Source organism: Narcine bancroftii, chromosome 5, assembly GCF_036971445.1.
Source record: "Narcine bancroftii isolate sNarBan1 chromosome 5, sNarBan1.hap1, whole genome shotgun sequence".
NCBI classification, from domain to species: Eukaryota; Metazoa; Chordata; class Chondrichthyes; order Torpediniformes; family Narcinidae; genus Narcine; species Narcine bancroftii.
The window spans coordinates 70156578-70183666 of record NC_091473.1 but is presented as its reverse complement, the minus strand read 5'-3'; the positions used below and the strand labels follow the sequence as shown (position 1 = coordinate 70183666).

The 27089-nt window shown below is 44.5% G+C and overlaps 1 protein-coding gene across 7 annotated transcripts; it reads right to left on the bottom strand.

Moving 5' to 3' along the window:
* Nucleotides 1-2944: 2944 nt before the first annotated feature.
* On the bottom strand, nucleotides 2945-27078 carry LOC138763508 (leucine-rich repeat-containing protein 52-like). 7 transcript variants are annotated; one of them, XM_069937782.1, is made up of 3 exons: nucleotides 26218-27078; nucleotides 15605-15688; nucleotides 10653-11058 (listed from the first exon to the last, which is right to left on the bottom strand). In XM_069937782.1, exons 1-3 carry the CDS (start codon nucleotides 26834-26836, stop codon nucleotides 10763-10765), a joined length of 999 nt encoding a protein of 332 aa, XP_069793883.1. In that variant the 5' UTR covers nucleotides 26837-27078; the 3' UTR covers nucleotides 10653-10762. The 7 variants fall into 7 exon arrangements, with proteins under 7 accessions (XP_069793888.1, XP_069793883.1, XP_069793884.1 ...); XM_069937783.1 differs by having other exon boundaries at nucleotides 26230-27078; XM_069937786.1 differs by having other exon boundaries at nucleotides 10653-10881; nucleotides 26218-27073.
* Nucleotides 27079-27089: the final 11 nt, after the last annotated feature.

The window sequence follows — 27089 nt, the reverse complement described above, 5'->3', positions numbered from 1 at the left end:
CCTCGGGTTGAGATTCTAAACTGGAGAAAGGCCAATTTTGAGGAAATGAATAAGGATCTAGAATGAGTGGATTGGAATTGTTGTTTTTGGGCAAGGATGTGTGAGGTAAGTGAAGGACAAAGGCGAAATTTTGAGAGTACAGAGTTTGTGTTTAAAATTATGAGGGGGATAGACAGAGTAAATGTAGATAGGCTTTTTCCACTGAGGGTAGGTGAGATTAAAAACCTGAGGACATAGGTTAAGTGTGGAAGGGGAAAAGATTAGGGGGAACTTCTTCACATAGAGAATGGTGGGGGTGTGGAATGAGCTTCCAGCTGAGGTGGTGAATGTGGGCTGAATTTTAATTTTTAAGAGGAATTTGGACAAGTACATGGAGGTCAGTGGGTCTAGGGAAAAAAAAGGGTTTAGCAAGGACTATAAGGACTGAAGAGTCCTGTTTCTGTGCTCTAATGTTCTATGGTTCCATATTTTTATACCTCATGGTGGGAGAGGGGTGCTCATTGTAACTTACGCATTGGCGAGGTAGATTCAACCAAAGGCAGATCTGATTCCTTGTCTCACGTCCCACCCCAATTTCCTGCCAGTCCATAAAGTTTGCACACATGTCTTCCTTACCACAATCTTCACTCCACCATAATCTTCCCTTGTTTCTTTCTGCTGTACCACAAGCAAGGGATTTTAAAATGTAACTTTAAATTTAAAGTCAGACGTACAGACATACAGCACGGTAACAGGCCCTTTTAGCCCACGAGCCCATGCCACCCAATTGACCTACACCCCCTGTATGTTTTGAACAGTGGAAGAAAACGGGAGCACCCAGAGGAAACCCATGCAGACACAGTAAGAACATACAAACACATTACAGGCAGTGCCAGATTCAAACCCAGGTTGTTGGCGCTGTAAAAGAGTTGCACTAACTGATACACTAACTATGGTGCCTTAATCTGCAATACATCCAGGCAGTGATACAGGAAGGAAGTGAGGATGAAGGCAGCCCACCACTCAGTCCAACACTCAGAGGTCCCAGCTTATTTCTGACTCAGTCTTTACAATATGCAGATGTGCCGGAGAAACTCAGCAGGTTATTCACCATCCATAGGAATGTTTCTCCTGCACATTAGTACATTACAATTGACTGCAGAATCTGCAAATTTCATTGTTTAACTTGACTCTGGGTTTAATTCAGAAGTAATTTTCCTGGTGGGATCTGTGTGTGCTGAGTCTCTCGGCACAGTCTCAAGATTCGGGGGAGTAGATTTAGGACAGAGATGATGAAAAATAGTTTTTCTCAGAGAGTAGTGAATGTTTGGAATTCTCTAACCAGGGAAGTGGTTGAGGCTGCTTCATTAAACATTTAAAATTCAGTTCGATAAATTTTTACATGATAGAGGAATTAGGGGATATGGGGAGAAGGCAGGTAGGTGGAGTTAGGTCATAAATTAGATCAGCCATGATTTTATTGAATGGCGAAGCAGGCTCGATGGGCCATTTTAGGCCTACTCCTGTTCCTACTTCCTATGTTCCTATGCATGGTAGCTTGCATCCAGGGCAGGGAAGGATAGGGCAGAGATTACCTCGTCTTAACCTGTCGCCTGTCAGGATTCTGTTCCTTTCTCTCAATTCCTCCAGCTCCATCACATCTACTTGCAGGATAAGGTCTTCCATGCCAGATCTTCAGAGATCTCCTTCTTCAAGCATCATGGCTTTCCCTCTACAACCTCACCTGCATATCCTCCATTATTTGCACATCTGCCCTGGCCCCTTTTGACCCCATGCGGACAAAAGACAGGATTCTCCTTGTCCTCACCTAACATGCCACCAGCCTCTGTAGCCAACATATCCTCCTCTGCCATTTCCACCACCTACTACTAGATGATCACATATTCCCCTTTTCTCCTCTTTCCATCTTCCGCAGGGAAAACACCCTCCATGACTCCCTTGTCCATTCTTTCCTCCCCACCAAATGACTCCATGACACCTACCCCTGTGAATCCAAAAGATGTTTCACTGGCACCCACACCTCCTCTTTCACCTCCATTCAGGCCCCTTGCAGTCCTTCCAAGTGAAGCAACATTTCACTTGTGAATCTGCAGTCCTCATCTGCTACATCCGGTGCTTCCGCTGAGGTCTCTTCTACATTGGAGAGAATGGGCGCCTTGACTCTATCCTTTGCAATATCATGGATCTCCTGGTGGCTACCTATTTCAATTCCCTTACTGACATGTCTGCCCATGCACAGCCAGACTGAGACCACTCAAAAACTGGAGGAACAATACCTCATCTTCCATCAGGACACCCTTCCACCAGATAGCATTAATGTCAACTTCTCCAGTTAGTTAAATTCCACCCCCCCACTCCCTTTCGCCTTTCCCCAGAACTCTCTCTCTCTCTCTCTGTCTCTTCCCTCTTCCCACTGTCTCCTTCCACTGAGCCAAAATTAATTCTCACTTTTCCTCTTGTCATATCCTCAATGTACACCTTGATGAAAAAAGGTTGGTTATGTATCTCTATCTTTAGTATATAAAGTCCACTGTTTGACCTGCTGAGTTTCTGTAGCATTGTAGTTTTACTAACAACTTTTAGCGGTTAGTCTGTATTCCTACCCCTTACATTCTTCCTCCTTTCCTTTCCCAGCCTTTAATGAAGACTCCCATATTTTTTCACTCATACCTTTGAGAAGGGGTCAAGCCTGAAACTTCATTAATGTATCATTACCTCGTATGGACATTGCAAGACCAGCTGAGTTCCTTCAGCATTTCTGTGATTTTACAGGGAGACCTGGTACAAGGGAGCAAGCATGTGCACTCTGTTGCAGAGAACTAAGTGAAGAATGGAGCAACCTAACAGAGAAAGGTTGATGGTTATGCACAATGAAGTGCTTGCTTCAGTGATAAGATTGCCATAACACCTGTATGCAGTATTAACAGATGTGAAGGGGTCAGTATTAATGTTGCTCAGGGATTTAATGTTGCTATTCTTTCAAGGAGCATATTCTTTCCAAGATGGAAGTCTCTGAGCCCAAATGAAGGTGGAATTTTTAAAAAAAAAGTATTATCTGTTATTTCTCAGCACTCATTGCAGCACCACCAGATGTAATTCAACATCTGTCATGCTGTAAACAGATGGCCAGATTTCTGTGATACAATCACGGAATGCCAGAGTTCATACAGGCTTGTCGAATGCCTCAGCACTCCAGAAATCCATAGACCAACAGATTATTGAGATGTCACTTTGTTTTAGATGGGGTGGAAGGTGCTGTGGGAAATGTTGGAATATTCGTGATTGCGAGGGGTATTAATCTGCCATCCTCTCTCAGAATGATAGCATTCATAAACGCATCACATTCACTCCACCGATCCCCTTGCTGATGCCCATCACCCCGACCAATTCCTGCACAAAAACTGGCCTTCTCTAAGGTTTCTGGACATCTTCCAGACTCCTGTCGTGTTTCTTCCATTGAAAGACAGTAGCCATCCAAAGCTAAACTGGGTAGAAAAATCGAGGTGCCCTGGAAAAGACAAGAATTCATGAAAGCTAGGCACATGGAGTATTTTTTATAAATCTGTATTAATTTAGACAATTGGTTGGTGAACACGGTTTGGAGTCTTTATTTCATAGTGACATTTCTTCTGGTAGTTTGACCAAAGTGAATGTTGTGATGGTCAATAATGAAGGGAAGAGAAAGTGTGAAGATTTGGCGAATTGTGTTTACTTGCAGTGAAGTGTGTTATTTATGTATGTCAGACTAGAAATGTATTGGTCCTTCCATCCTCATCCTCTGCTGTTCATCTTGTGGTTGGAGCAAGTGCAATTCCTGATACCTAGGCGAAGTAGTGTTCAGCAAACCACCTGAGCTTTTGGCCCATACTTTGCAAAGTACTGCAAGGCTGCTACATAGTGATACAGACTGCAGAGCATAAGCAACTCATATTTCATTGTAACCAAATTATCCACGAGTTTGTAATGTGGGTAGTGTAATCTTGGATCATGTTTCTAGTGGAAAACATTTATCAATCAGAAGCCATCCTTTGGTTTATTGTGCGTGTTCAAATGCAGATGGCACTTCAGACCATGGCAGAAAGTGGCACTGTGACTGTTGTTAAGATATTGGATATCAATCTCTATGCAACATTAGCCCCTTTCACATTTGCAAGTGATCCCAGGAATCAAACACCAATAGACCTTTAAAATGGTAAGTGTGAAAGCAAAATCAGCTCATCTCACAGTGGGGATTGACGGCCTTGACCCCTAGAACAATCCTCAGCATCTGCAGTTGCAATCAGGCGTGTGAAATGGGTCATTGCACTGTGGGATTGAAATGACCCAAGTTTTTGTGTGAGTGCAGGAAGAAAAGATTACTTTGCCATGGGAAAGTCACAGTGGAAGAGAGAGAGAGAGAGAGAGAGAGGGGAAATAAATAGTAATAAATAGCAATAGCAGACAATTGTTAAACAGCATGGGAAAATTGGTAGTGCTATAGCACACAATTTATGAAGACTATGGGGAAAAAAAAGCAATGGCAGACCTGACTTCCCAGAATGCCATGCAGCAGAGAAACCCCTCTATGAATGCTCCATGTATTCAGCCCTGTCCCTGCCACATGGCATTCTGGGAGGGCAGGTATTCCATCACTTTTTCCCACGGTATTTATAAATTGTACGCAATAGTGCTACCAACTTTCCCACGCTGTTTAAATTGTACATGATAGTGGTACCAACTTTTCAACACTATATAAATTGGGCGCTATACTGCTACCAACTTTCCCCACCCTGTTTAAAAATTGTACGCTTTTACTATTTATTGCTCTCACTTTCCCATGCTCCCTTATAAAGGTTTATATACGTCGGCACAATAACAGAGGCTGAAGGGCTCATACCGTACTGTACATAAAGTTTAATTATGTTATAATTATGCAAGATTAATTTTGTTCAAATATAAGATCATAATACATTGATTAGGATTTAGGCCAGGTCCACCATCACTTGATGTGTCATGACATCACCAGTCCTAACCCTTGGGATGGCTCCTTGCAAATGTGAAAGCATTCAGTGTCCCAGTTAGGAGTGGCCAAGTGTGAAAAGCCAAACCCCCATTCCTATCCCAGGACACTGAACAGTCAATTTAGTGGAATGCAAATGTGAAAGGGGCTATTGTTTCTGCTCACATACCACTGAGGACGTGGAAATAACTCCAGTTAGAATAAATTCAGTTGTCACATAACAATCCAAAAATCTACACCTGCCATTCATAGTGCCCCAAACATTTGTGCTACAGAACCTTGAAGTAGAATTTACTCAGTACTAACCCAAGTTCAATGTTTCCTTTGTGTTGAGTCAGAAAATTTTCATTATGGTAGCATTGCCTTCAACTGACCTGCACAAAGTAAAAAAAAAAAAGGTTTCCCACCTCTTATCCACTATATTTGTTACTGGTGATGACAGAGTTAGGCTTCGTTGTTCTGGTGTCCTTATTTAGTCTTCACTTTAATCAATTAAATCAATTTGGAAAGGAGGTTCACCAGGTTGATTCCAGAGCTGAAGGGGGTTAGCCTATGAAGAAAGATTGAGTCACCTGGGGCTAAACTTGCTGAAATTCAGAAGAATGAGAAGGGGTCTTACAGAAACCTCTAACATTTTGAAAGGAATAGATAAGGCAGGAAAGTGGTTTTCAATATCAGGTCAGACTAGAACAAGCAGAGAATGAGTGGACTTAGGACAGAAATGAGGATGATTTTCCCAGAGAGTAGTAAATCTGTGGAATTCTCTGCCCAAGAAAGCAGTAGAGGCTGCCTCATTAAATATTTTTCAGGCAAGGTTGGATAGATTTTTGCAATAGTAAATTAATTAAAGGTTATGGGGAAAAGGCAGGTGCTGAGTCCACGGCCCAGATCAGCCATTGATCTTATCCAATAACAAAGCAGGCTTTATGGGCCAGATTGTCGTCTGCTGCTTCTATTCCTTGTGTTCTTAACTTAGAATCAAAATCATAATTTATTTTCATGAGCAAGTCATGAAATTTGGTGTTTTTCGGCAGCAACATTCATATTATAACCATCTTACAACATTACTATTTTAATTTATTTTATTTATAGTAGTGTACAAAAAGTAAGGCAGTGTCTAGTTCATTGATTATTCAGGAATCTGATGGCAGCAGGGAAGAAGTTGTCCTTGTGCTGCTGAGTGCTCGTCTTGGGGTTCTGCACCTTTTCCCCGATGGTAGCAGAGTGAAGAGGGTGTGGCCTGGGTGGTGGGGGGTCTTTGAGGATAGACACTGCTTTTTTAAGACACTGCCTCATGTAGATCTCCTCGACGGAGTGAAGTCTGGTACCTGTGATGTCGCAGGTCGAGTTAACAACCCTCTGGAGTTTATTCTTGTCCTGAGAGTTGGCGCCTCCGTATTCTTCTGACTTCCTCCTAAAATCCACAATCATCTCCTCAATTTTGCTAATGTTGAGTGCAAGGTGGTTGTTACACCATTCAATGAGCTGATCCATCTTCCTCCTGTACGCTTCCTCATAGCCATCTGTGATTCTGTTGACAACTGTGGTGTCATTGGAAAACTTGTAGATAGCATTGGAATTATGCCTGGCCACACAGTTATGGATGTATAATGAGTAGAACAGTGGGCTAAGCACGCATCCTTGTGGTGCACCTGTGTTGATAATCAGTGAGAAGGAGACGTTGTTTCCAACTCATACTGACTGTGGTCTTCTGATGAGAAAGTCAAGGATCCATGTGCAGAGGGGGATACGGTTGGCAATTGTCAAGTATGATGTATGAATAACAGAGACATGGCTCCAAAAGAATGAGAGCTGGGAAATGAATATTCAAGGGTATACGTCCTATCGAAAGGACAGACAGGTGGACCGAGGGGGTGTGGTGGCTCTGTTGGTGAGGAATTAAATTCGGTCCCTTGCGAGGGGTGACATAGAATCAGGAAATGAGGAGTGAGTATGCTTCTTACAATTAACTGAGTAATTGTAAGGGCAAAAAGACCCTGATGGGAGTTATCTACAGGCCCCCAAATAGTAGCCTGGAAATAGGGTGTAAGTTGAATCAAGAGTTAAAACTGGCATGTCACCAAGGTTGTTATGGGGTACTTCAACATACAGATAGACTGGGAAAATCAGGTTGGAACTGGACCACAAGAAAGGGAGTTTTTGGAGTGCCTTCGAGATGGATTCTTAGAACAGCTTATATTAGAGCCTAACAGGGAGAAGGCAATTCTGGATTTAATGTTGTGTAATGAACCGAATTTGATAAGGGAATTCGAGGTAAAGGAGCCATTAGGAGGTAGTGATCATAATATTATAAGCTTTAATCTACAATTTGAGAGGGAGAAGGGAAAATCAGAAGTGTCGATATTATAATTGAACAAAGGGGACTATGGAGCCATGAGGGAGGAGTTGGGCAAAGTTGACTGGAAAGATACTCTACCAGGGATGACGGTGGAACCACAATGGGAGGTATTTCTGGGAATAATTCAGAAGGTGAAGGATCAGTTCATTCCAAAGAGGAAGAAAGATTCTAAGGGGAGTAAGGGGTTACTGTGGCTGAGAAGGGAATACAAGGACAGTATACAAATAAAAGAGAAGTATAACATAGCAAAGATGAACGGGAAGCCAGAGGATTGGGAAACTTTTAAAGAGCAACAGAATAAAACTAAAAAGGCAATACAGGGAGAAAAGATGAGGTATGAAGATAAGCTTGCCAGGAATATAAGTGAGGATTGTAAAAGCTTCTTTAACTATGTGAAGGGGAAAAAATTAGTTAAGATCAAAGTTGGGCCCTGAAGACAGAAACAGATGAAATTATTATGGGAAACAAGGAAATGGCAGATGGTTTGAACAGGTACTTTGGATCTGTCTTCACTAGGGAAGACACAAACAATCTCCCAGATGTAATAGTGGACAGAGGACCTAGAATGAACTGAAGGAAATTCACATTAAGCAGAAAATGGTGTTGGGTAGACTGATGGCTGATATATCCCCAGAGCCTGATGGTTTATATCCAAGGGTACATAAGGAGGTGGCTCTAGAAGGAGACGTTGTTTCCAATTCATAGTGACAGTGGTCTTCCGATGAGAAAGTCAAGGATCCAGGTGCAGAGGGGGACGCATTGGTAATCATTTTCCAAAGTTCCATAGATTCAGGATCATTTACTGTGGAATGAAGGGAAGCTAATGTTATCCCACCTTTTAAGAAAGGAGGGAGAGAGAAAACAGGGAATTATGGACCAGGTAGCCTGACATCAGTGGTGAGGAGATGCTGGAGTCAATTATAAAAGATGAAATAGCCACACATTTGGATAGCAGTAACAGGATTGGTCTGAGTCAGCACTGATTTACGAAGGAGAAATCATGCTTAACTAATTTTCTGGAATTTTTTGAGAACATAATTATGAAAATGGACAAGAGAAAAGCCAGTGGATGTAGTGTACCTGGACTTTCAGAAAGCCTTTGATTGGTGAGAAAAATCAGAGCCCCTGGTACTGGGGGTAGGGTACTGACATGCATAGAAAATTGGTTGGCAGACAGAAAACAAAGAATAGGGATTAATGGGTACCTTCAGAATGGCAGGCAGTGATTAGTGGGGTACCACAAGGCTCAGTGCTAGGATTGCAGCTATTTCCATTATACATTCATGATTTAGATAAAGGGATTAAAAGTAATATTAGCAAATTTGCAGATGACACAAAGCTGAGAGGCAATGTGAAATGTGAGGAGGATGTTATGAGAATACAGGGTGACGGACAAGTTTGGTGAGTGGACAGGTGCATGGCAGATGGAGTTTAATGTGGATAAATGTGAGGTTATCCACTTTGGTGGCAAGAACAGAAAGGCAAAATACTATCTGAATGGTGTCAAGTTTGGAAAAGGGGAAGTACAACCAGATCGAGTTGTCTTTGTTCATCAGTCACTGAAAGTAAGCATGCAGGTACAGCAGGCATTGAAGAAAGCAAATGACATGTTGGACTTCGTAACGAGAGGAGTTGAGTATAGGAGCAAAGAGGTCCTTCTGCAGTTGTACAGGGCCCTGATGAGATCACACCTGGACTATTGTGTGCAGTTTTTGTCTCCAAGTTTGATGAAGGACATTCTTGCTATTGAGGGAGTGCAGCATTGGTTCATGAGGTTAATTCCCAGGATGGCAGAGCTGACATATGTTGAAAGACTGGAGAAAATAGGTTTGTATACACTGGAATTTAAAAGGATAAGAGGGAATCTGATTGAAACATATAAGATTATTAAGAGATTGGACACACTAGAGGCAGGGAACATCTTCCTGATGGTGGGGGAAGTTCAGAACCAGAGGCCACAGTTTAAGAATAAGGGGTAGGCTATTTAGAATGGAGTTGAGGAAAATCTTTTTTACTCAGAGTGTCATGGATCTGTGGAGTGATCTGGCTCAGAAAGCAATGGAGGACAATTGTCTGGATGCTTTCAAGAAAGAGTTAGATAGAGTTCTTAAAGATAGTGGAGTCAAGGGATGTGGGGTGAAGGCAGGAATGAGGTACTGATTGTGGATGATCAGCCATGATCACAGTGAACAGCAGTGCTGACTTGAAGGACCGAAAAGCTTGCTCCTGCATCTATTTGCTATTACCTAGAGTTTGTAGCTTTTTGACCAGCACTGAGGGAATAATGATATTGAAGGCCAAGCTGTAGTCGATTAAAGGCAGCCGTATGTATGAATTGTTGTTTTTGAGATGATCCAGAGCTGATTGGAGAGCCAGTGGGTGCAACCTATGGAAGGCCATCTCTGAAGCAAAGTGGCAATTCCGGAGGTAGCTGGAGACCGAGACAGATGCATACCAGTTACGGTAGAGAGTGCAGGCCATTTGTTTACAAAGCAAGGGCAAACTCTATAGATGGTTCATTACCCAATGAACTGAACACCTTCTATCCCCACTTTGAGAAGAAGACCCAAACAGTGCCCACTAGAATTCCTGAAAAGGCTGAGGACCTTGTGATATCTGTATCTGAGGGAGATGTCAGAACATCATTCAATAGGGTGAACCCTCACAAGGCGTCAGGCCCTGACAGCGTACCTGGCAGGGTACTGAAGATCTGCACCAACCAACTAGCCAGAGTGTTCATGGACATTTTCAATATCTCATTGCTGCAGTCAGAGGTTCCCACGTGCTTCAAAAGGGCATCAATCATCCTGGTGCCCAAGAAGAGTAGTGTGAGCTGCCTCAACAACAACCAGCAATGATGGAAATGCTTTGAGAGGCTGGTCATGGCCAGAATTAACACATACCTAAGCAAAGATCTGGACCCACTGCAATTCGCCTATCATCAAAATGCTCAAATTCAACAGGAAATCAGAGAAAATTATGCAGGAAAATCAGAACAGTCTTGATGCACTGAGCCATTTACCAACAATCAGATGCCTGTATGAATAGAATCTGTTTATCAACAGGGAACTTTGGTGATTTTCCTTTCAAAACACCATGCTCCTAGTCATTGAGAGGGCAAAGTTACACATTTTGGAAATGTATAATAAAGTTTATTGGCATATAGTTTACAAAATAAATCTGTGCTTCTGATAATATTAAATTGTAAAGGAGGTATTACATATTTGAACGATAATAATTTAGCAGAGTGATGCACTCCAAAGTTCTACATTATCCATTACATTGATCCATTGGTTAATAAATAATTCATTTCATTGAAGTACAGAACATGAACCATCCTACCAATGACCTTGGTAATTAATTAAAGCATTCATGGAAATATGATATTCCTGTAAAGTCCTTTGTCATACTTTGAACTTGCTACTTCTCACAACAGATGTTCTTCGCTGATACAGTGCCATTTCTATATCATCTTCATTTCCTGTAACCATCCTATGACGCTCCAAGCAGACCATGAATAAACCTACAATTGAGGCAACAATGATACCGCTTATAAATATTGTAAAACCAACCATAACGAAAAATATATAGTCGAAGTAATCCAGAGGTGCGACACAAATATAAAATATCTTGCTTAAGGCTTCAGAGACTGGTATTCCAACCATTGATTTTGGACGAGAGCAGACAGTGTCTTCATTATCTGTTAAATCAAAAGCAAATTAGTTTCCTTCACTGATTTGTTCACAGAATGACATTGAATCATAATCATCAAAGCAAGAAAAGGAAACAAAATCTCCATTGGAACTTAACATTTTCAGTTTAATATTTATGGTCAGAATCTTCTGCTATTACCTAGAGTTTGTAGCTTTTTGACCAGCACTGAGGGAATAATGGTATTGAAGGCCAAGCTGTAGTCGATTAAAGGCAGCTGTATGTATGAATTGTTGTTTTTGAGATGATCCAGAGCTGATTGGAGAACCAGTGGGTGCAACCTATGGAAGGCCATCTCTGAAGCAAAGTGGCAATTCCACACTTTCCACCATACATCTGTAGAAATTTACCAGGGTTTCTGGTGTCATACCAAACCTCTGCAAACTCCTGAGGAAGAAGAGGTGCTGACATGCTTTCTTCATGGTTTGACTTTCATCAAATAACTTATTGGAAGTTTTGAACTCACAAGGGGATGGAGATGTCCTGAGCACCAGTTCAGTTCATTGCTGAAGTCAGGATGCCTATCCAATCCCATTGATCTCCTCACAAAGTCTAACAGGGAATGCAAACCACAGATTTCCCAACACTGAAATATCAGCCCACAGTGGCTTAAATTAGATCCACAACTGAACAAAAAGGGCAAACACAAGATAAATTCCACTTTTAATTCCATCGAGTTTCCAGCATTTTTATTATCTTGTTTTTTAATTTTTGTGTTAACTTTCAGATTTAACTTTATTTTAATTAGTTTGAGAGCTTTTAAATGCTTGTTGAAGTCAGAACAAGTGGACAAAATTATACTAGCATGCTGTTAAAAAAATAAAGTGAGCAGAGGAATATGTCACTCTACCGCTTGAGCTATTAAAAGGGATGGATAGAGTGGCATGGATAGAGTGATAGAAAAGGCATTTCCAACAGTGGGAGAGTCCAGGAACAGGGAGGTATAATTTCAGAATAAAAGGATGTCCCTTCAGAACAGAGATAGGGGAAATTACTTCAGATTTCAAATTTATTGTCAGAATATAAACATGACATTACAATCAAACCTGAGATTCTTTTTCTGTGGGTATGGCAGAACTACCATTTATCGGTAATGCAAAACAAAAACCTGTACACAGCATATACAAGTAAAGAAATAAAGAACTGTAAACAGATAACAAATGTAAACAAAATGACTGTGCAATACAGAGAGAATTTTTAAAAAACCAGTAAAATGCACAAGTAAGTCCTTAAAAGAATCCCTGATTGAGTTTGTTGTTGAGGAGTCTGTTGGTTCGAGTCTTGTGGCATCTATACCTCTTTCCTCATGGCAACAGTGAGAACAGAACGTGTGCTGGGTGGTGTGGATCCTTGATGATTGCTGCTTTCCAACAACATTCTCTGTAGATGTACTCAATAGTTGGGAGGGTTTTGCCTGTGATGTCCTGAGCTATGGCCACAATCTTTTGCAGGGATTTACACTCAGGGGTATTTGGTGTTCTCCTACCAGACCATGATGCAGCAGTCAGCACACTTTCCACCATAGATCTGTAGAAATTTACCAGGGTTTCTGGTGTCAAACCAAACCTCTGCAAACTCCTGAGGAAGTAGAGGTGCTGACATGCTTTCTTCATGATGCAATTAGTGTGTTTGGTCCAGGAAAGATCCTCTGAAGTAGTAAATCTCAAGAACTTAAATGTGCTCACCTTCTCCACCTCTGATCCCCCAATGATCACTGGATTGTATATTTCTGGTTTTCACTTCCTGAAATCAACAATCAGCTCCCTAGTTTTGGTGACATTGAGTGCAAGGTTGTTGTTGGTGCACCTTCAGCCAAGTTTTCAATCTCCCTCCTACATGCTGACTCATCTCCTTCCTTTATACAACCCACTACCATCATATTGGAGGCAAATTTGTAGACGGTGTTATTGTTGTACTGGGCCACTAAGTCGTAGGTATAAAGTGAGATATGAAGGGGGCTAAGAATGCAGCCCTGTGGCACTCCAATACTGATGGAGATTGTGGAGAAGATGTTCTTACCAATCTTGACTGATTGTGGCCTGGAGATGAGGAAATCCATGATCCAATTACACAGTGGGATGTTGAATCCCGTGTCTTGGAGTTTCTGATCTGTTTTGAGGGGATAATGGTATTAAATGATGAACTGTAGTCGATAAAGAGCATCCTGATGAATGTATCTTTACTATCCAGGTGTTCCAGGCCTTTGAGTTGCGCCAGTGAGATGATAGCATCTGCTGCTGCAGTAGGTGAACTGTAACGTATCTATGTCCTGCTATGTCATACTCAGAAATGATCTGATATGCTTCAACATCAGCCTTTCAAAACACTTCATCATTGTTGACATCATTAATCAGGTTTCTACACTTCTTGGGCACTGGTATGATTGATGTCTGTTTGAAACAGGTGGGTACCATGCCCTGCTGGAGTGAGATATTGAAGATATCCGTGAATACAGTGGTAAATTGATCAGCACAGATTTTTAATACTTGGCCAGCTACTCCATCCAGGCCGATGCTTTCTTTGGATCTATTCTCCTGAAGGTGACCAGAAGGTAGTGAATCTGTGGAATCGTTGCCTCAGACAGCTGCGTAGGCTAAGTTAATGGGTATATTAGTTAGGGTTTCCAAGGCAAGACAATGGGATTGAGAGGAAAAGTACATCAGTCATGAATTGAATAGCATGGCTGACTATATGGGTGGGATGGACTAATTCTTCTACGACATCTTATGGACTCTCCAAAGCATCTCCTTGACCTTTAGATCATGGTTGATCTGATTTTAACTTTAATTCTGCCAAAATGGCCTATTTCCGTGCTGTAATTGTTATATGGTTATTCCTGCTTACCCATGGCCTTTTATGCAGCATCTCCTTCCCCCTCCCCAACTTCGCAGGAATACAACCCAAAACGATACAAAGACTCTGCTTTCACTTCCCTTTGAGGAAGAGACTAATTTCTAAAGATTCATGGCAGTCTTCTGAGAGAAAAAATAATTCTCATCTCCATCTTCAATGGGTGATGCACCATCAAGGACTCCAAAAGACTGAAGTTGAGCAAACTGATGACTTTTATGTGTTATAGAAACAAAGGGCAGTCCATGCTGCTCGACTGTCCTGCGCTGGGGAGGGTGCTTGGAACAGTCACCTTTATTCAGGAGCTTGTGGGAGGGGCCACAGGCACAGTCAGCCAATGGGTGTGCCCAAAGAGATAAATATATTCATACAGTGGTTTACCACATTCACCTTTGTTTTTTTTTAGTCCGGCTGGGTGAAGTGCTGATTAAATAGTTACAAATTAAGACTTTCAGGTGGTCTGGTTTTTTGCTGTGACCATCATAAATCCGGCTGCAATTGTGGTGCAGTGGTGGGGTCCTGGCAGTCTGGGGTGCCTGTGTGCAATCATCGGCATTGGACTGGTGGGTATGCGGTGATGAATCTGGTGTCTTCTGTTGGGGGTGAGGTAATGTGCCATGGCCCTGGTGCATTGTGGATGACTAGTGGTGAGGGTGGTGTGGAGTAGATCAGTAGATGTCTCCATAGCCCCTGAGGGTGCCAGATCCCTAATGGAGACAGTGTCCTCATGCCTGTAAGGGTACGCAATGAACACATATTGGGGGTTGCTGTGGAGGAGGTGGACCCTTTCGACTAGAGGGTCAGGTTTATGGTTCCTCACATACTTCGAGAGTAGGACTGGGGATGTCAACCTCACCAGCAGTGTGGTCCCTGTCCCAGATTTCCTGGGAAAGAAAAACCTGTTCATAAGGTGTGGCATTCGTGGCAGAACATAGGAGGGGCCTGATGGGGGTGGAAAACCTCTGGGAGGACCTCTTGCCAGTGGGAGACTGGAAGGCCCCTAGACTATGGTGTTTTCCCTTTCCACCTGCCTATTCCTCCAGGGATTGTAGCTGGTGGTCCTGCTCCTGGCAATGCCTCTGGCCAGCAGGTACTGGCACAGCTTGCTACTCAGATAAGAGGTTTCCCGTTCACTATGAATATAGCTGGGGAAACTGAATAGAGTGAAGAGACTTCACAGGGCCTTGGTGACTGTGCCAGCTGTCATGTCAGAGCAAGGAATGGCAAACGGAAAACAGGAGTACACATCAATAACATTGAGGAAGTATACATTGCAGTCCGTGGAGGGCAAGGGTTCTTCTAAGTCGACACACAGGCATTCAAAGACTAGGTAGCCTTTATCAACTGTGCTTTGTCTGGCCAGTATTAGTGTGGTTTGCACTCCGTGCAGACCTGGCAATTTTTGGTCATTGACTTGACAAAGTGGAAGAACCTGGCAACCCCAGCGTGGCAGAGACCATTATGAAGGGCTTGTAACCCTTCAATCTGTGCGCTGGCACAAGTCCAGCGGAACAGGGTGTCAGGTGGCTCATTGAATTTCCCGGGCCAGTACGAGATATCGTAATTGTAGGTGGACAGTTCAATTCTCCACCTCAATATCTTGTTGTTTTTGATTTTACCCCACTGCTGATTATTGAACATGAACACAACTGCACATTGGTCAGTTAGCAGGGTGAATTGTTTACCAGCCAGGTAGTGTCTCCAGTGCTGCGCTGCCTCGACAATGGCCTGAGCCTCCTTCTCAACAGCGAGGTGTCGAATTTTTGGGCCTAGAGGGAATGGGAAAAGAAAGTAACTGGTCTGCCAACTTGGTTAAGGGTAGCAACCAGAGCGAAGTCTGACACATCACTTTCCACCTAGAACGGGTTGGATTCATCAACATCGTGCATTGTGGCCTTGGCAATATTTGCCTTGATGCGGTTGAAAGCTGCACAGTCCTCTAGCGTCGGAGAAAAAGAGGTGGATTTGAAGAGGGGGTGGGCCTTGTCTGCATAATTAGGGGCCAACTGGGCATAGTAAGAGAAAAGCTTTTCAGGGCCTTAAGACGGAGGGGGAGGGGAAATTCCAGGAGCTGGCACATGCAGTCAGGGTCAGGACTAATGACTCCATTCTCAATGACACAGCCAAGCATGTAAAGGCAAGTTGTGTGAAATACACACTTAGCCTTATTGTACGTGAGATTGAGGAGTTTGGTGGTGTGGAGGAATTTTTGAAGGTTGGCGTCATGGTCCTGCAGGTCGTGAACCCAGATGATGATATTGTCAGGATATGGGATTGTGACCTGAAGCTCGTACTGATTTTTTATGTGGTCCATCTCCTACTGGAAGACCAAGGCTCAGTGGTGACGCTAAAGGAGACCTGCAGCAAGTGGTAGCGGTGGCCATTGGCCTCGAACTCAGTATATTGGCGGTCCTCTAGGCAGATAGGGAGCTGATAATGTGTGGATTTCAGGTCGATGGTAGAGAAGACTGAAAACTGTGCAATTTGGTTCACCATATTGGATATACGAGGAAGGAGGTACGCATCTAGTTGTGTGAACCTATTAATGGTTTGACTGTAATCGATGACCATCCTATTCCTCTCCCCATTTCTTATTTCCACCACATGTTCTCCAAGGGCTGGTCCTGGCTTCAATGATCCCCTCATTAAGTAGCCTCTGCATTTCCTCTCGAATAAAGGCCCTGTCCTCGGCACTGTACTGTAATGTCTACTTTTGATGCCAACTGTTTACAGTTGGAGGTGAGATTGGTGAACAACAGCGGAGGAGTGATTTTGAGCATGGAGAGCACGCAGACAGTGCGTGATGAGCAACTGGGCTGCTGGATGTGTGCAATGGTGGGGGGAGATGAAGGGTAGATGGAGCACAGTGGGCGATTTGAGAGCTGCTAGTTACAGACAGTGAGGGGTGGATGGTCCCATCAAAATCCATCGTCATGCTTTTAATTTGACATTGAAAATCAAGTCCCAGTAGCATGGCAGCACAGAGCTGTGGCATCACCAATAGTTTAAAGTCTTTATAGTCTGTACCCTGCGCAACTAAACAGTTGCCATGGACATCTGCTGGTAGGTTGAACTAGTGGAGTTTCACTTAAATCAGTGCGGACTAGAAGGCCTGTTTCCGTATTGTCATTGTTATATGGTATGTGACTTTGAGGCCAAGAAGACCTTTTGGTTTACTGGCCTTACCGCAAGGGAGTAGCGCTGCACTGTGTAGGGATGAATGAATCTCTCCGTGCTCCCACTATCGAACAGGCAACTCGTCTCATAGCCATTTACCTGAATATCCATCATTGACCTGGTGAGGTGATGTGAGCTGTGCTGGTCGAGTGTGATGGAGGCCAGTGTCAGAATGTTGCTTGTCGCTACAGCGGAGAGATCGCGTACTGATTTTCAAGATGGCAGCCACCATGGCCCCACAAACGCCGCTACTGAGACCCCAAGATGACTGCCCCCAATGCTTGCATGCGATTCTACTAGATCCAAGATAGTGGTCTCCACCATCCACGCAATCAGTGCTGCTGAGAATACCTAAGCATAGTGTCCCTTCTTCCTGCAGCTGGAGCAGACCGTGTCTTTCACTGGGCAGCATTTCCTCGGGTGTTTGCCTAGGCCACAGAAATAGTACTGCAGGTGCTCCCGGAATACAGTGGCCATGGTCAGGTCGCTGATGGAACCGGATGATGGAGGTAGAAGGCATTCGTAGAGTACTGTTGCTGTGGTCGGACCGGTAGCAGGGTGAATGGGTGACGACGCGTCCCAAGATGGTGGTGCCTGGGGCAACCACGAGGTGGCCTCATTGTCGGTTGAGTAGGCCTCCATGTTCTGATGGGCCACCTCCAGTGTACCTTCCAGCTCAATTGCTCTCCACAGCCTGAGTTCCCCCTTGCTCCAGAAGTCTTTGGCGGAAGTAAATCGACCTGATCCCTGCAACATAGGCATCCCTGATCAGGTCCTCTATGTACTCTGCAGCCATCATGGCCTTACATTCACAGGTCCTTCCGAGGGTTCGCAAGGCCCGGAGGTATTTGCTATTTGACTCCCCGGGTCACCAGGAGGTGCCTGGTGTAGACTTCGTTAATCTTTCACACGTATCCCTGATCATCGAGTACACCAGGGTGCCGACCTGGGAGTGCCGTACCTGTAATTTGTCAATCTCTGCCGCGTGATGGCTGAAGATGCCTGCAGGAATGCCTCGAAACACCATAGCCAAAGTTCAAAGTTGGTAGATGCCTCAGGTGATTGAGGGTTGATTTCCAGTTTTTCTGGCTTCAGGATCTGCCGCATTTATAAAAACTATAGCAAATAAAATTGATGTACCATCAATGACTCAAAAAGAGTGAAGTTAAACAAACTGGTCGGCTTTTATTAGCTATAGAACAAAAATACATCGATGCTGCTCCACCGTCCTGCACTGGGGAGGGGCTGTGGAACAATCACCTTAATTCAGGAGCCTGTGGGTGGGGCCATAGATATAGTCAGCCAATGGGTGTACTCAAACTGATAAATGCAAGCATACAGTGGTTTACCACAATGGGTAAAACTCTTTATTTTCAAACAATGAGCCCTGACCCTCTTTTCATCACAGACCCTGCTATCTCAAAAGTGACTTCTAACGCTCTCTATGTGGAATTTGTACATTCTCCCTATGATCACATGGGATTCTTCAAGTCACTCAGATTTCTTCTCACATCCCATGGACATGCCAGTGAGTGGGTTAATTGGATAGTGTAAATTCTCCTGGAGTGAAGTTAGGACTGGAATCTGAGTGATTGTTGAAAATGTTGGAAGGATAGGTTTCAGATAAAAATAGTGGGGGGGATAGGATTGCTGTGTGTGCTGTCATAGACCCTCGACTTAATGCATAATGGTCTATGTGTAGGAAGGACATATGACTTGGTAATATAATAACCATTCTTGACTGGCTTTGGAGAGAAATCTTGATTTAAATTCATTTAGAGATACATCACAGTAACAGGCCCTTCTGGTCTTTAGTCCACACTGCCCATATAACCTGCTAATCCCGTATGTCTTTGGAGGGTGGGAGGAAACCAGAGCATGCAGATGAAATACAGGTGGTCATGGGGTGGACATACAAACTCTGTGTAGACAGCAACCAATTTGAATCCAGGTTATTGCTCAGCTCTTATGTGGTATTTAGTTTAGTGTGTGAATATGGCCTGCTTCCTATTTGAGGTCTTGTAGATGTCACTGAGCACTACACTATAAACAATGAATGTCCCCACATCTAACCTGTTGTTGATGAACAGTAGCAAATACGCCACTGCAGGGTTTTGGGTACACATTAGATGAAACTATCATTTTAAAATAAGCAAGACAAAATTTACTATTGTAGGGATTACAAGAGACAAAATGTTTAAAAGTGCTCATCATATCGGCAGGTCTCTACAGCTAAGAGTTCAACTTTCCCAAATTTCTGATAGCTGATTAATCTGTTCCTAAGGCAATTCCTTAGTGAAATATTAGCTAGCCATCTCTGAGTGTTGGAGTAACAATGCAACAGCAGTTTCTCTTCCTGATCCCATTAAATCAATGCCCGTGTTCCTGCTGCCCAATGATCCTGCTCCACAGCTTCATGTGGCAATGAATTCCATAAATCCACTACCCTCTGGCTAAAGAAGTTTCTCCTCATCTCAGTTGTAAATTGGTACTTTTTAAATTCTAAGACTGTGCCCTCTTGTGCTGGAATCACTCAACAGGGGAAACATCTTATTTACATCTACTCTGTCCAATCCATTCATTATTCAAAATGTTTCTATGAGATCCCCTCTCATTCTTCTATATTCTAATGAATAGAGTCCAAGGGCCACAAAGCGTTCCTGATATGTTAACCTTTTCATTCCTGGAATCATTCTGGTAAACCTCTTCTGTACCCTCTCCAGCCTTGCTATATCCTTTCTAAGATATGGGGCCCAAAACTGCACATAGTTACTCCAAATGAGGTCTCACCAGTGCCCCATAGTCTCATCAACACCTCTTTATTCTTATACACAATCCCTTTTGAAATGAATGCCAACATAACATTCGCCTCCTTACAGCTGATCCAACCTTGTGATCAACTTTCAGATTATCCTACACAAGGACCCCAAGTCCCTTTGTACTTCTGAGGTTTGAATTTTCTCCCCATCCAAATAATTATCCCACTATTTATTTCCTCTACCAAAATGCACAACTGTACATTTCTCAAAATTATATCTCATCTGCCATTTCTTCGCCCATTCTCCTAAACTGTCCAAGTCTCTCTGCAAGGTTTCGATTTCTTTTACACTTTGTATTCTACCACCTATCTTGGTGTCATTTGCAAACGTTGCCACAAAACCATTTAATCCACAATCTAAATCATCAATACACATTGTAAAAAGAAGCGGCCCCAACAACAGAAAACCACTAGCAACAGGCAACCAACCAGAATAGGATTCTTTTATTCCCACCCTTTGCTTCCTGCCAATCAACCAATGCTCTACCCAATCTATTATTTTTCTGGTAATCTTATTAAGCAACCTCTTATGCGCACCTTCTCGAAGTCCTTTTTAAAATCCAAATACACTACATCCACTGCCTTTCCCTTGTCCACCCTACTTGAGATTTCCCCTGCAGCTTATCCAATCTCTCTTTATTACTCAAGCATTTATGATTCATTAACATACTTATGATTTTTTTTCTCACTTATTGACTTCCTTCCTGTGGTAGGCAACAACTATACCCAGTACTCCAAGTGCAGACTCATCGATGACTTACATAGCTGTAAAACGACACCCTGTAGCATGCACGCTACACGAAGTGTGGAGTAAGAATGACACACACGGAATCGAGTTGAGGTCAAAGACTGATTTATTGCTCTTCCAGCTCTGTTTATATTCACTCCCTGCCTCTGACAACAGGAGTAACATCATTGCAGTGCCAGCCTTTGACTGGCCAGCATTCCCGCTATTTCCCGCCTTGTGGGAGGTGACACGGGATGACAGCCGTTGGTCCCTGTTGGGTCATCGCAATCGTTGCATTCGCTGGCCATGTTGTGAACAGGGTTGCGACTCGGTTTGCAGCCCGCTACATGGCCCCACCCCACGGAACTTGTGATCGGAGTGTTCGCTGCCGCTTTGAGCGGCCTACCTCTGCATCACGGGGGTTGAGTCTTGATTGGCTGAATGTCTATATGGCCAGTTTCAGGTGGTCGAGGGTGAAGGTTTCCTCTTTGCCAGCAATATCCAATACACACCTCATCCCATTATACCTGACGACTCTATACGACCCCTTGTATGGCCCTTGGAGGGGTGCCTGGTCGCTCCCCTTCACACAAAGACATATTCACAGGTGTGCAAGTCCTTGGGGATGAAAGATTTGGGTTGGCCATGTGGTGGGGACCGTGGAGGGGCTAAGGTCCCCTGTTTCAGTACAACCGTGAGGGTTTCTGGTTCCTTGGCAGCAGCCAACAACTCCCCTGGGATTACCAAGGGTGTGATGTAGATTATTTCTGCTGCAGAAGCATTAAAGTCCTCTTTCAATGCAGTGCTTATGCCCAGAAGGACCCAAGGCAGTTCATCCACCCAGTTGGGCCCCTTGAGCCAGGCCATCAGAGCTGCTTTTAAGTGTCTGTGGAACCGCTCCACTAACACATTGGCCTGCGGGTGATATGCCATGATATGGTGGAGTTGGGTTCCAAACAGTTTTGCCAGTGCTGCCCAGAGCCCCGAGGTAAACTGTGCTCCCGTCGGAGGTGAGATATTCCGGGACTCTGAACCTGGATATCCAGGTGTTGATTAATGCCTTGACGCAGGTCTCCATGGGTGTGTCAGCCATCAGGATTGTCTCCGACCACCTCGTGGAGCGGTCAACCATAGTGAGGAGGTATCTCACCCCCACGGGAAACTGGTAGCAGCCCCATGATATCAATCTGGATGTAATTGAACCTACTCCACACTGGCTCAGAAGTCTGGGGAGGTGCTTTAGTGTGAGTTTGCACCTTGGATACCTGGCAGAGCATGCAAGACTGGCCTGTTTGCGGAGCCTGTGCCAGATGAACCTGCTGGCCACCATCTTCACCATGGTTCTGATGGTCGGATGCGCCAAGTTGTGCACCACGTCAAAGACTTGCTGTCTCCTTGCTGCCAGCATGATGGGGCACGGTTTGCTGGTGGAGTGTCTGGTTGCCAGGGGCAATGACATCCTCCAGCCGCAGCCTGGAAAGCATCATCCTGTACATCGTGATCTCAGGGTTGTTATGTTGTGCCTCAGCTAGGGCTGAATAGTCTATGGCCTGAGATAGGGAGGGGGTAGATTCGATGGCGGGATGGGAGAGTGCATTGGCCACATGATGCTCTTGCCAGCGATGTGCAGGGTGTCCGTGGTGAATTCAGACATGTAGGAAAGGTGCCTCTGCTGCCTGGCTGACCACAGGTCAGACACTTTGTGGCAGGCAAAAGACAATGGCTTGACCTCAATTGTCTGCCTTCCAGAAAATATCAGAAGTGCCTGACCGCCAGGTACAGTGCCAATAGCTCCCAGTCAAAGTTCAGGTGGCCGGAGGTGCCTGTTAAAGAAGGCCAGGGGCTGCCTCTGGCTGTCGACTAGCTGTTCAAGGATCCTTCTGTGAGAGAGGAGTAAAACTAATATGAAGTATGTGTAATGAATAAAGCCAGTATGAATAGGATAAGGGTAGATAAATAGAATGATTAGTCTGAATAAGATAAGGGTCTTCAGTCAGCAAGTTCTGCATATGTAATTAGTAAGCCTTAGACAGAATTAGCAAGTTCTGCATATAAGGTAAGCCCTGTGGGGTTGAGAAGGTGTGAATAAGGACAAAGGCAGGTTTGTGAATAAGGACATGATGTGACAGACAGGATACCCCCTGGTCCTCCAAGTTCACAGAAACAGCACGTAGGCAGACAGGATTGCCTAATGCCAAACTTATCCAGGAGACAGAAGAATGTTAGGTGGGGAGGTTACCTCTACACTGAAATGAACTGTATAAAAGTTGGGTGAGCCCAGTATGTGTGTGTATTCCCAGGGTAAGGGGAAGCACCCAACTTTGCATTGTTGTATAATAAATGTTCTTTGTTCTCAATTTTTGTCTCGAGTAAATTCTGTGAAGGTACTTCTGTTTCTCACACTTCTGACCGCTGTGCTGGAGGCATCCACGTGAGGGCAGTCGGCGCCTCCAGCCTGGGGTGAACCAGAAGTGTGACGTTAGCCAGAGTATCCTGGAAAGCCTCCGAGGCTTTTTTTCCCCACCATGAGCATGAAAAGAGGACACGTGATCCAAGCTGCTGACGGTATGAATTGATGGTAGAAGTTAATCATACCGGCAAACTCGTGCAGACTCTTCATGGTGTGAGATGTCGTGAACCGCTGAACAGCTTCCACCTTCTGGGCAGTGGTTTCAACTCGTTCCTGTCAATCCGATGCCCCACAAAGTCAATTATGTCCCCTCAAATTGACACGGTAGGGCTGATCGTCAGCCCAAACTCCTGCAGTGGGTGAATAGTTGTCTGAGGTGGGCCATATGCTCTGAATGGTTGGGTAGGGGGGTCCACTTACCTCTCCATCTGCTGTGGCCTTGTTGCTGGCTGGGGTCGGGCCTTGGCAATCTGTTCTACCGAGGAGCCATTTCTTCACTTTCCAGAGCACGTCCACCTGGGCTGCGATTTTCCTCAGGTCGTTGAAGTCCTCGTCGGCAAGCAAGAGTCAGATATCCTCAGGAAGCTGCTGCAGGAAAATCTGCTCAAAGAGTAGGCAAGGCTTGTGGCCCTCAGTGAATGCAAGCTCATGAGGGCAGTCAGGGCCCTGTCCCCCAAACCATCCAAGTGCAGCAAGTGGGTGGAGTGCTTGCGCTGTGATAGCCCAAAAGTGTGGGTTAGTAGCTCTTTGAGGCACCATATTTGCCTTTCTCTGGAGGCTGATGTAGGAAATCAAGGACTCTCACTGATGTGTCCTGTTCGAGCTAGCTCTTCACATAATAGTAGTGTGTGTCATCAGTGGTTATCTGTTGAAGGTGGAACGGGGTCTCAGTCTGTTTGAACCACACGTGTGGCTGCGGTGCCAAGAATGTTGACAGCTTTAGCAAGACCACGTGGAGACCTGCTTGGTCCATTATCTTCAGTTCCAAATGGCAGTTGGACCTGTCGGGGTCACCAATGTAGCAATGCATGCTATGCGAAGTGTGGAGAAAGAACCATATGCACAGTCGAGTCAAGGATGAAGACTGATTTATTGTATTGCCAGTTCTGCTTGTATTCACTCCCTGCCTTTGATGAGAGGAATGATGTCATTACAGTGCCGGCCTTCGACTGGCTGGCATTCCTACCATTGCCCGTTGCTTCCTGCTGTGCGGGAGATCATGAGGGATGACGGCTATTGGTCCCTATGGGGCCCTCACGATTGCCACGTTCACTGGCCATTTTGTGAGCTGGGTCATGACTCGTTTTGTGGGCCATTACAACCACAATTTACTCATTGCACTGACCGATGAAAGTAAGCATGCCAGATGCTTTCTTCACCATCCTGTCAAGCCATTTTCAGGGAACTATTTAGTTGTACTCCAAGTCACTCTGTTCTATAACACTCTACCCCTGCCATTTACTGTGTAAGCCTTCTGGTTTACCTCACTAAAATGTATCCCTTTGCAATGTATTACTAACACGTATCATTGAGTAAAATTCCACCTGCATTCCTTGGCTTCCTTTCCCAGTTAATCTAGATCACATTGTAATCATAGATAACTTACTTCGCTGTCTGCTATAACAATTTTGGTGTCATTCGCAAACTTACTAACCATGCCAACAACACTCTTTTCCAAATCATTAATATAGATGATGAAGAAGAGATGTCCCAGCACTGATCCCAATCTGAAAAACAACCCTGAATTACCACCCCTGACTCCTCCCACCAAGACAATTTTGTATCCAATTCACCAGATCACCCTGGATCCACCTTTCAGACAAGCCTACCATTGTGCAAAATGTGAAAAGTGCCAAATACAAGGTATTGATGCCACTTCATCTGAAAGATAAAGGTCTTTTTTTAGTCCGTTCATCAGAATTAACCAGGCTTATTTTGAGATAAATTGGTGGCACTGCTAGAGCTGCTGTCACAGCAGTGCTGCCACTGATGTGGACCCAGGAGAGCAGAGTGTGGAGACATAGTGCTGTTCCGAAGAGCTCCATACAGCATTAGAAGAGCCAACAGTGTTTTTAAGCTAAAATCCTGCAATCATGGGTCTGTGCCCAAGAGAGCAGTCCCCTGAGCACGGCAGCTGCCACGCGGGTTTGCCGACTCCAGGGAGAAGTGGACCAGCGCAGAGCACCAGAAATGGGGAGAACATCACCCCCCTCTCTCACCACATTGAGAAGGAGAAGCAGAAGCGTCAACCCTGCAGGACAGTAACCATGCCAGCTGACCAATGAGAGCCTCAGTAGCTGAGGGACCCACACAGGCTGCGGGTGATTTGCAGTGTGGGGACCTCCACTGGCTGCTGGAGACTGGCCCATGGGAACCAGGTATTGGAGCCAGGATTTGAGAGTGATGAGCGCAAGAAGGGCTCCCGAAGGACCTCAGGCGCTGAAGGCTTGGATCTGGAGCTATGCTTACTGATAAATTGAACGGGAGTCGGTGCAGCTGCAGAGGTTGAAGGAGTTCTGGAGGCAAATTCAGACACTCACTAACTCTGAAGGGACTCTCTTTTGCTCCCCTTTCTCTCTTACTGTAAGACACAATGGGCAACTTTAATGTAGACTCTTTATCTTCCTTGAGGCAGGCAGAAGACAATTTTGTGTCATTTTAGATGTTCTGTGCTACATGACAATAAAGGAACCTCAAATCTCTCGAATATTAAATCTCACCCATCTCGAATCATTGGAAGGCTGAAATTTTGGACAATTTCACTGTTTATTCTCTTTTCGTGTGTGGGAAAAAAAACTCCTTCATTCCTCTGGATGCTGCCTGACCTGCTGAGTTTCTCCAGGACTTTTCCATTTGCTCTCTGCTGGGGAAGGTCAAACCCAGAGGGGGCTTGAGCCAACTTTTTAACCGTCATCTTAAAAAAAAACCTAACTTTTCCCCTTCATATTTTAATTCAACTATTTCTCAGCCTTCGTCTCTTAATTCATCTATTGCCCACTCTCAGTCACAGCAGATACACGCACTGAGGGAAACAACAACTCGAGTCCTGATGAAGGATTCGCGGCCGGACCGACTCCGCTTTTGTCCCGCTCGGCAAATTGCGGGGGGTTTATTTTTATGCAAATACAGTACAGGCATTGACAGGGATTTTGAGACGGAACCTCACCTGGAAACGTACTTTTGCTTTCCATTAGCCACTGGCTCAGCAATTTAATCGTGCATTGACATTCCCAAGGATTTCCAGACAAATAGACGGACTTCAATCCATGAAGGCGTTTTATGAGGGAGACGTTTAAAAATGACAGACTGTTGTTGCGGAGATCGAGGACGCGAAGCCCGATGTTGGATTCAAAAGCCCTTTGGTGCACCTCTTGTATCTTGTTATTATTGAGCTTCAGTACAATCAAGCGAGTTAACCTTTCGAAGGTGGTCGAGCCAATCTTTTTCAAGGCGTTGTAACTGATATCTAAATAAACCAGTTTCATTCCAGCGAGGAAATCCAGCGACGAAATCTCCGAGATTGCGTTGTAGCTACAATCCAAGTGGACCAGGTCACTGAGCAGATTAAGTTCGAGAGAATTGATTTCGGAGATGCTGTTGTCGGAGAGGTCGAGGTACCTGGTGCTCAACGGGAGGCTCTTCGGGAACGCGTTTAGCCCTTTGCTGCGACAATTCACCTTAAAGATATCGCACATGCACATCGGCGGGCAGTCGGCGGCCAACGACACTCCCATCAACAGTAGTTCCCAAAGCAGTCCGTGCGACTTTCCAAGATAAAGGAACATGTTGACAAGACTGTTATCCAACCCGTAACTTCATGCTAATCTCTCTCTCTCTCTCTCTCAATAGTGGTGCAAAATTCCATTTGATTCTTTTGTTAATAACTTGTCATGGCTGAACCCAAAAAAATTGCTCAGTCCCTCTCCACGGCTGGAAGAGAGAAGCCTAAAAGTTCCGAAGAGTTGGCGGGTGTCCCGCTCACTGCGGCGAAGTCCTTGATCCAATGTCACACCAGTTGCCAGTCAACGCATTTGTGAC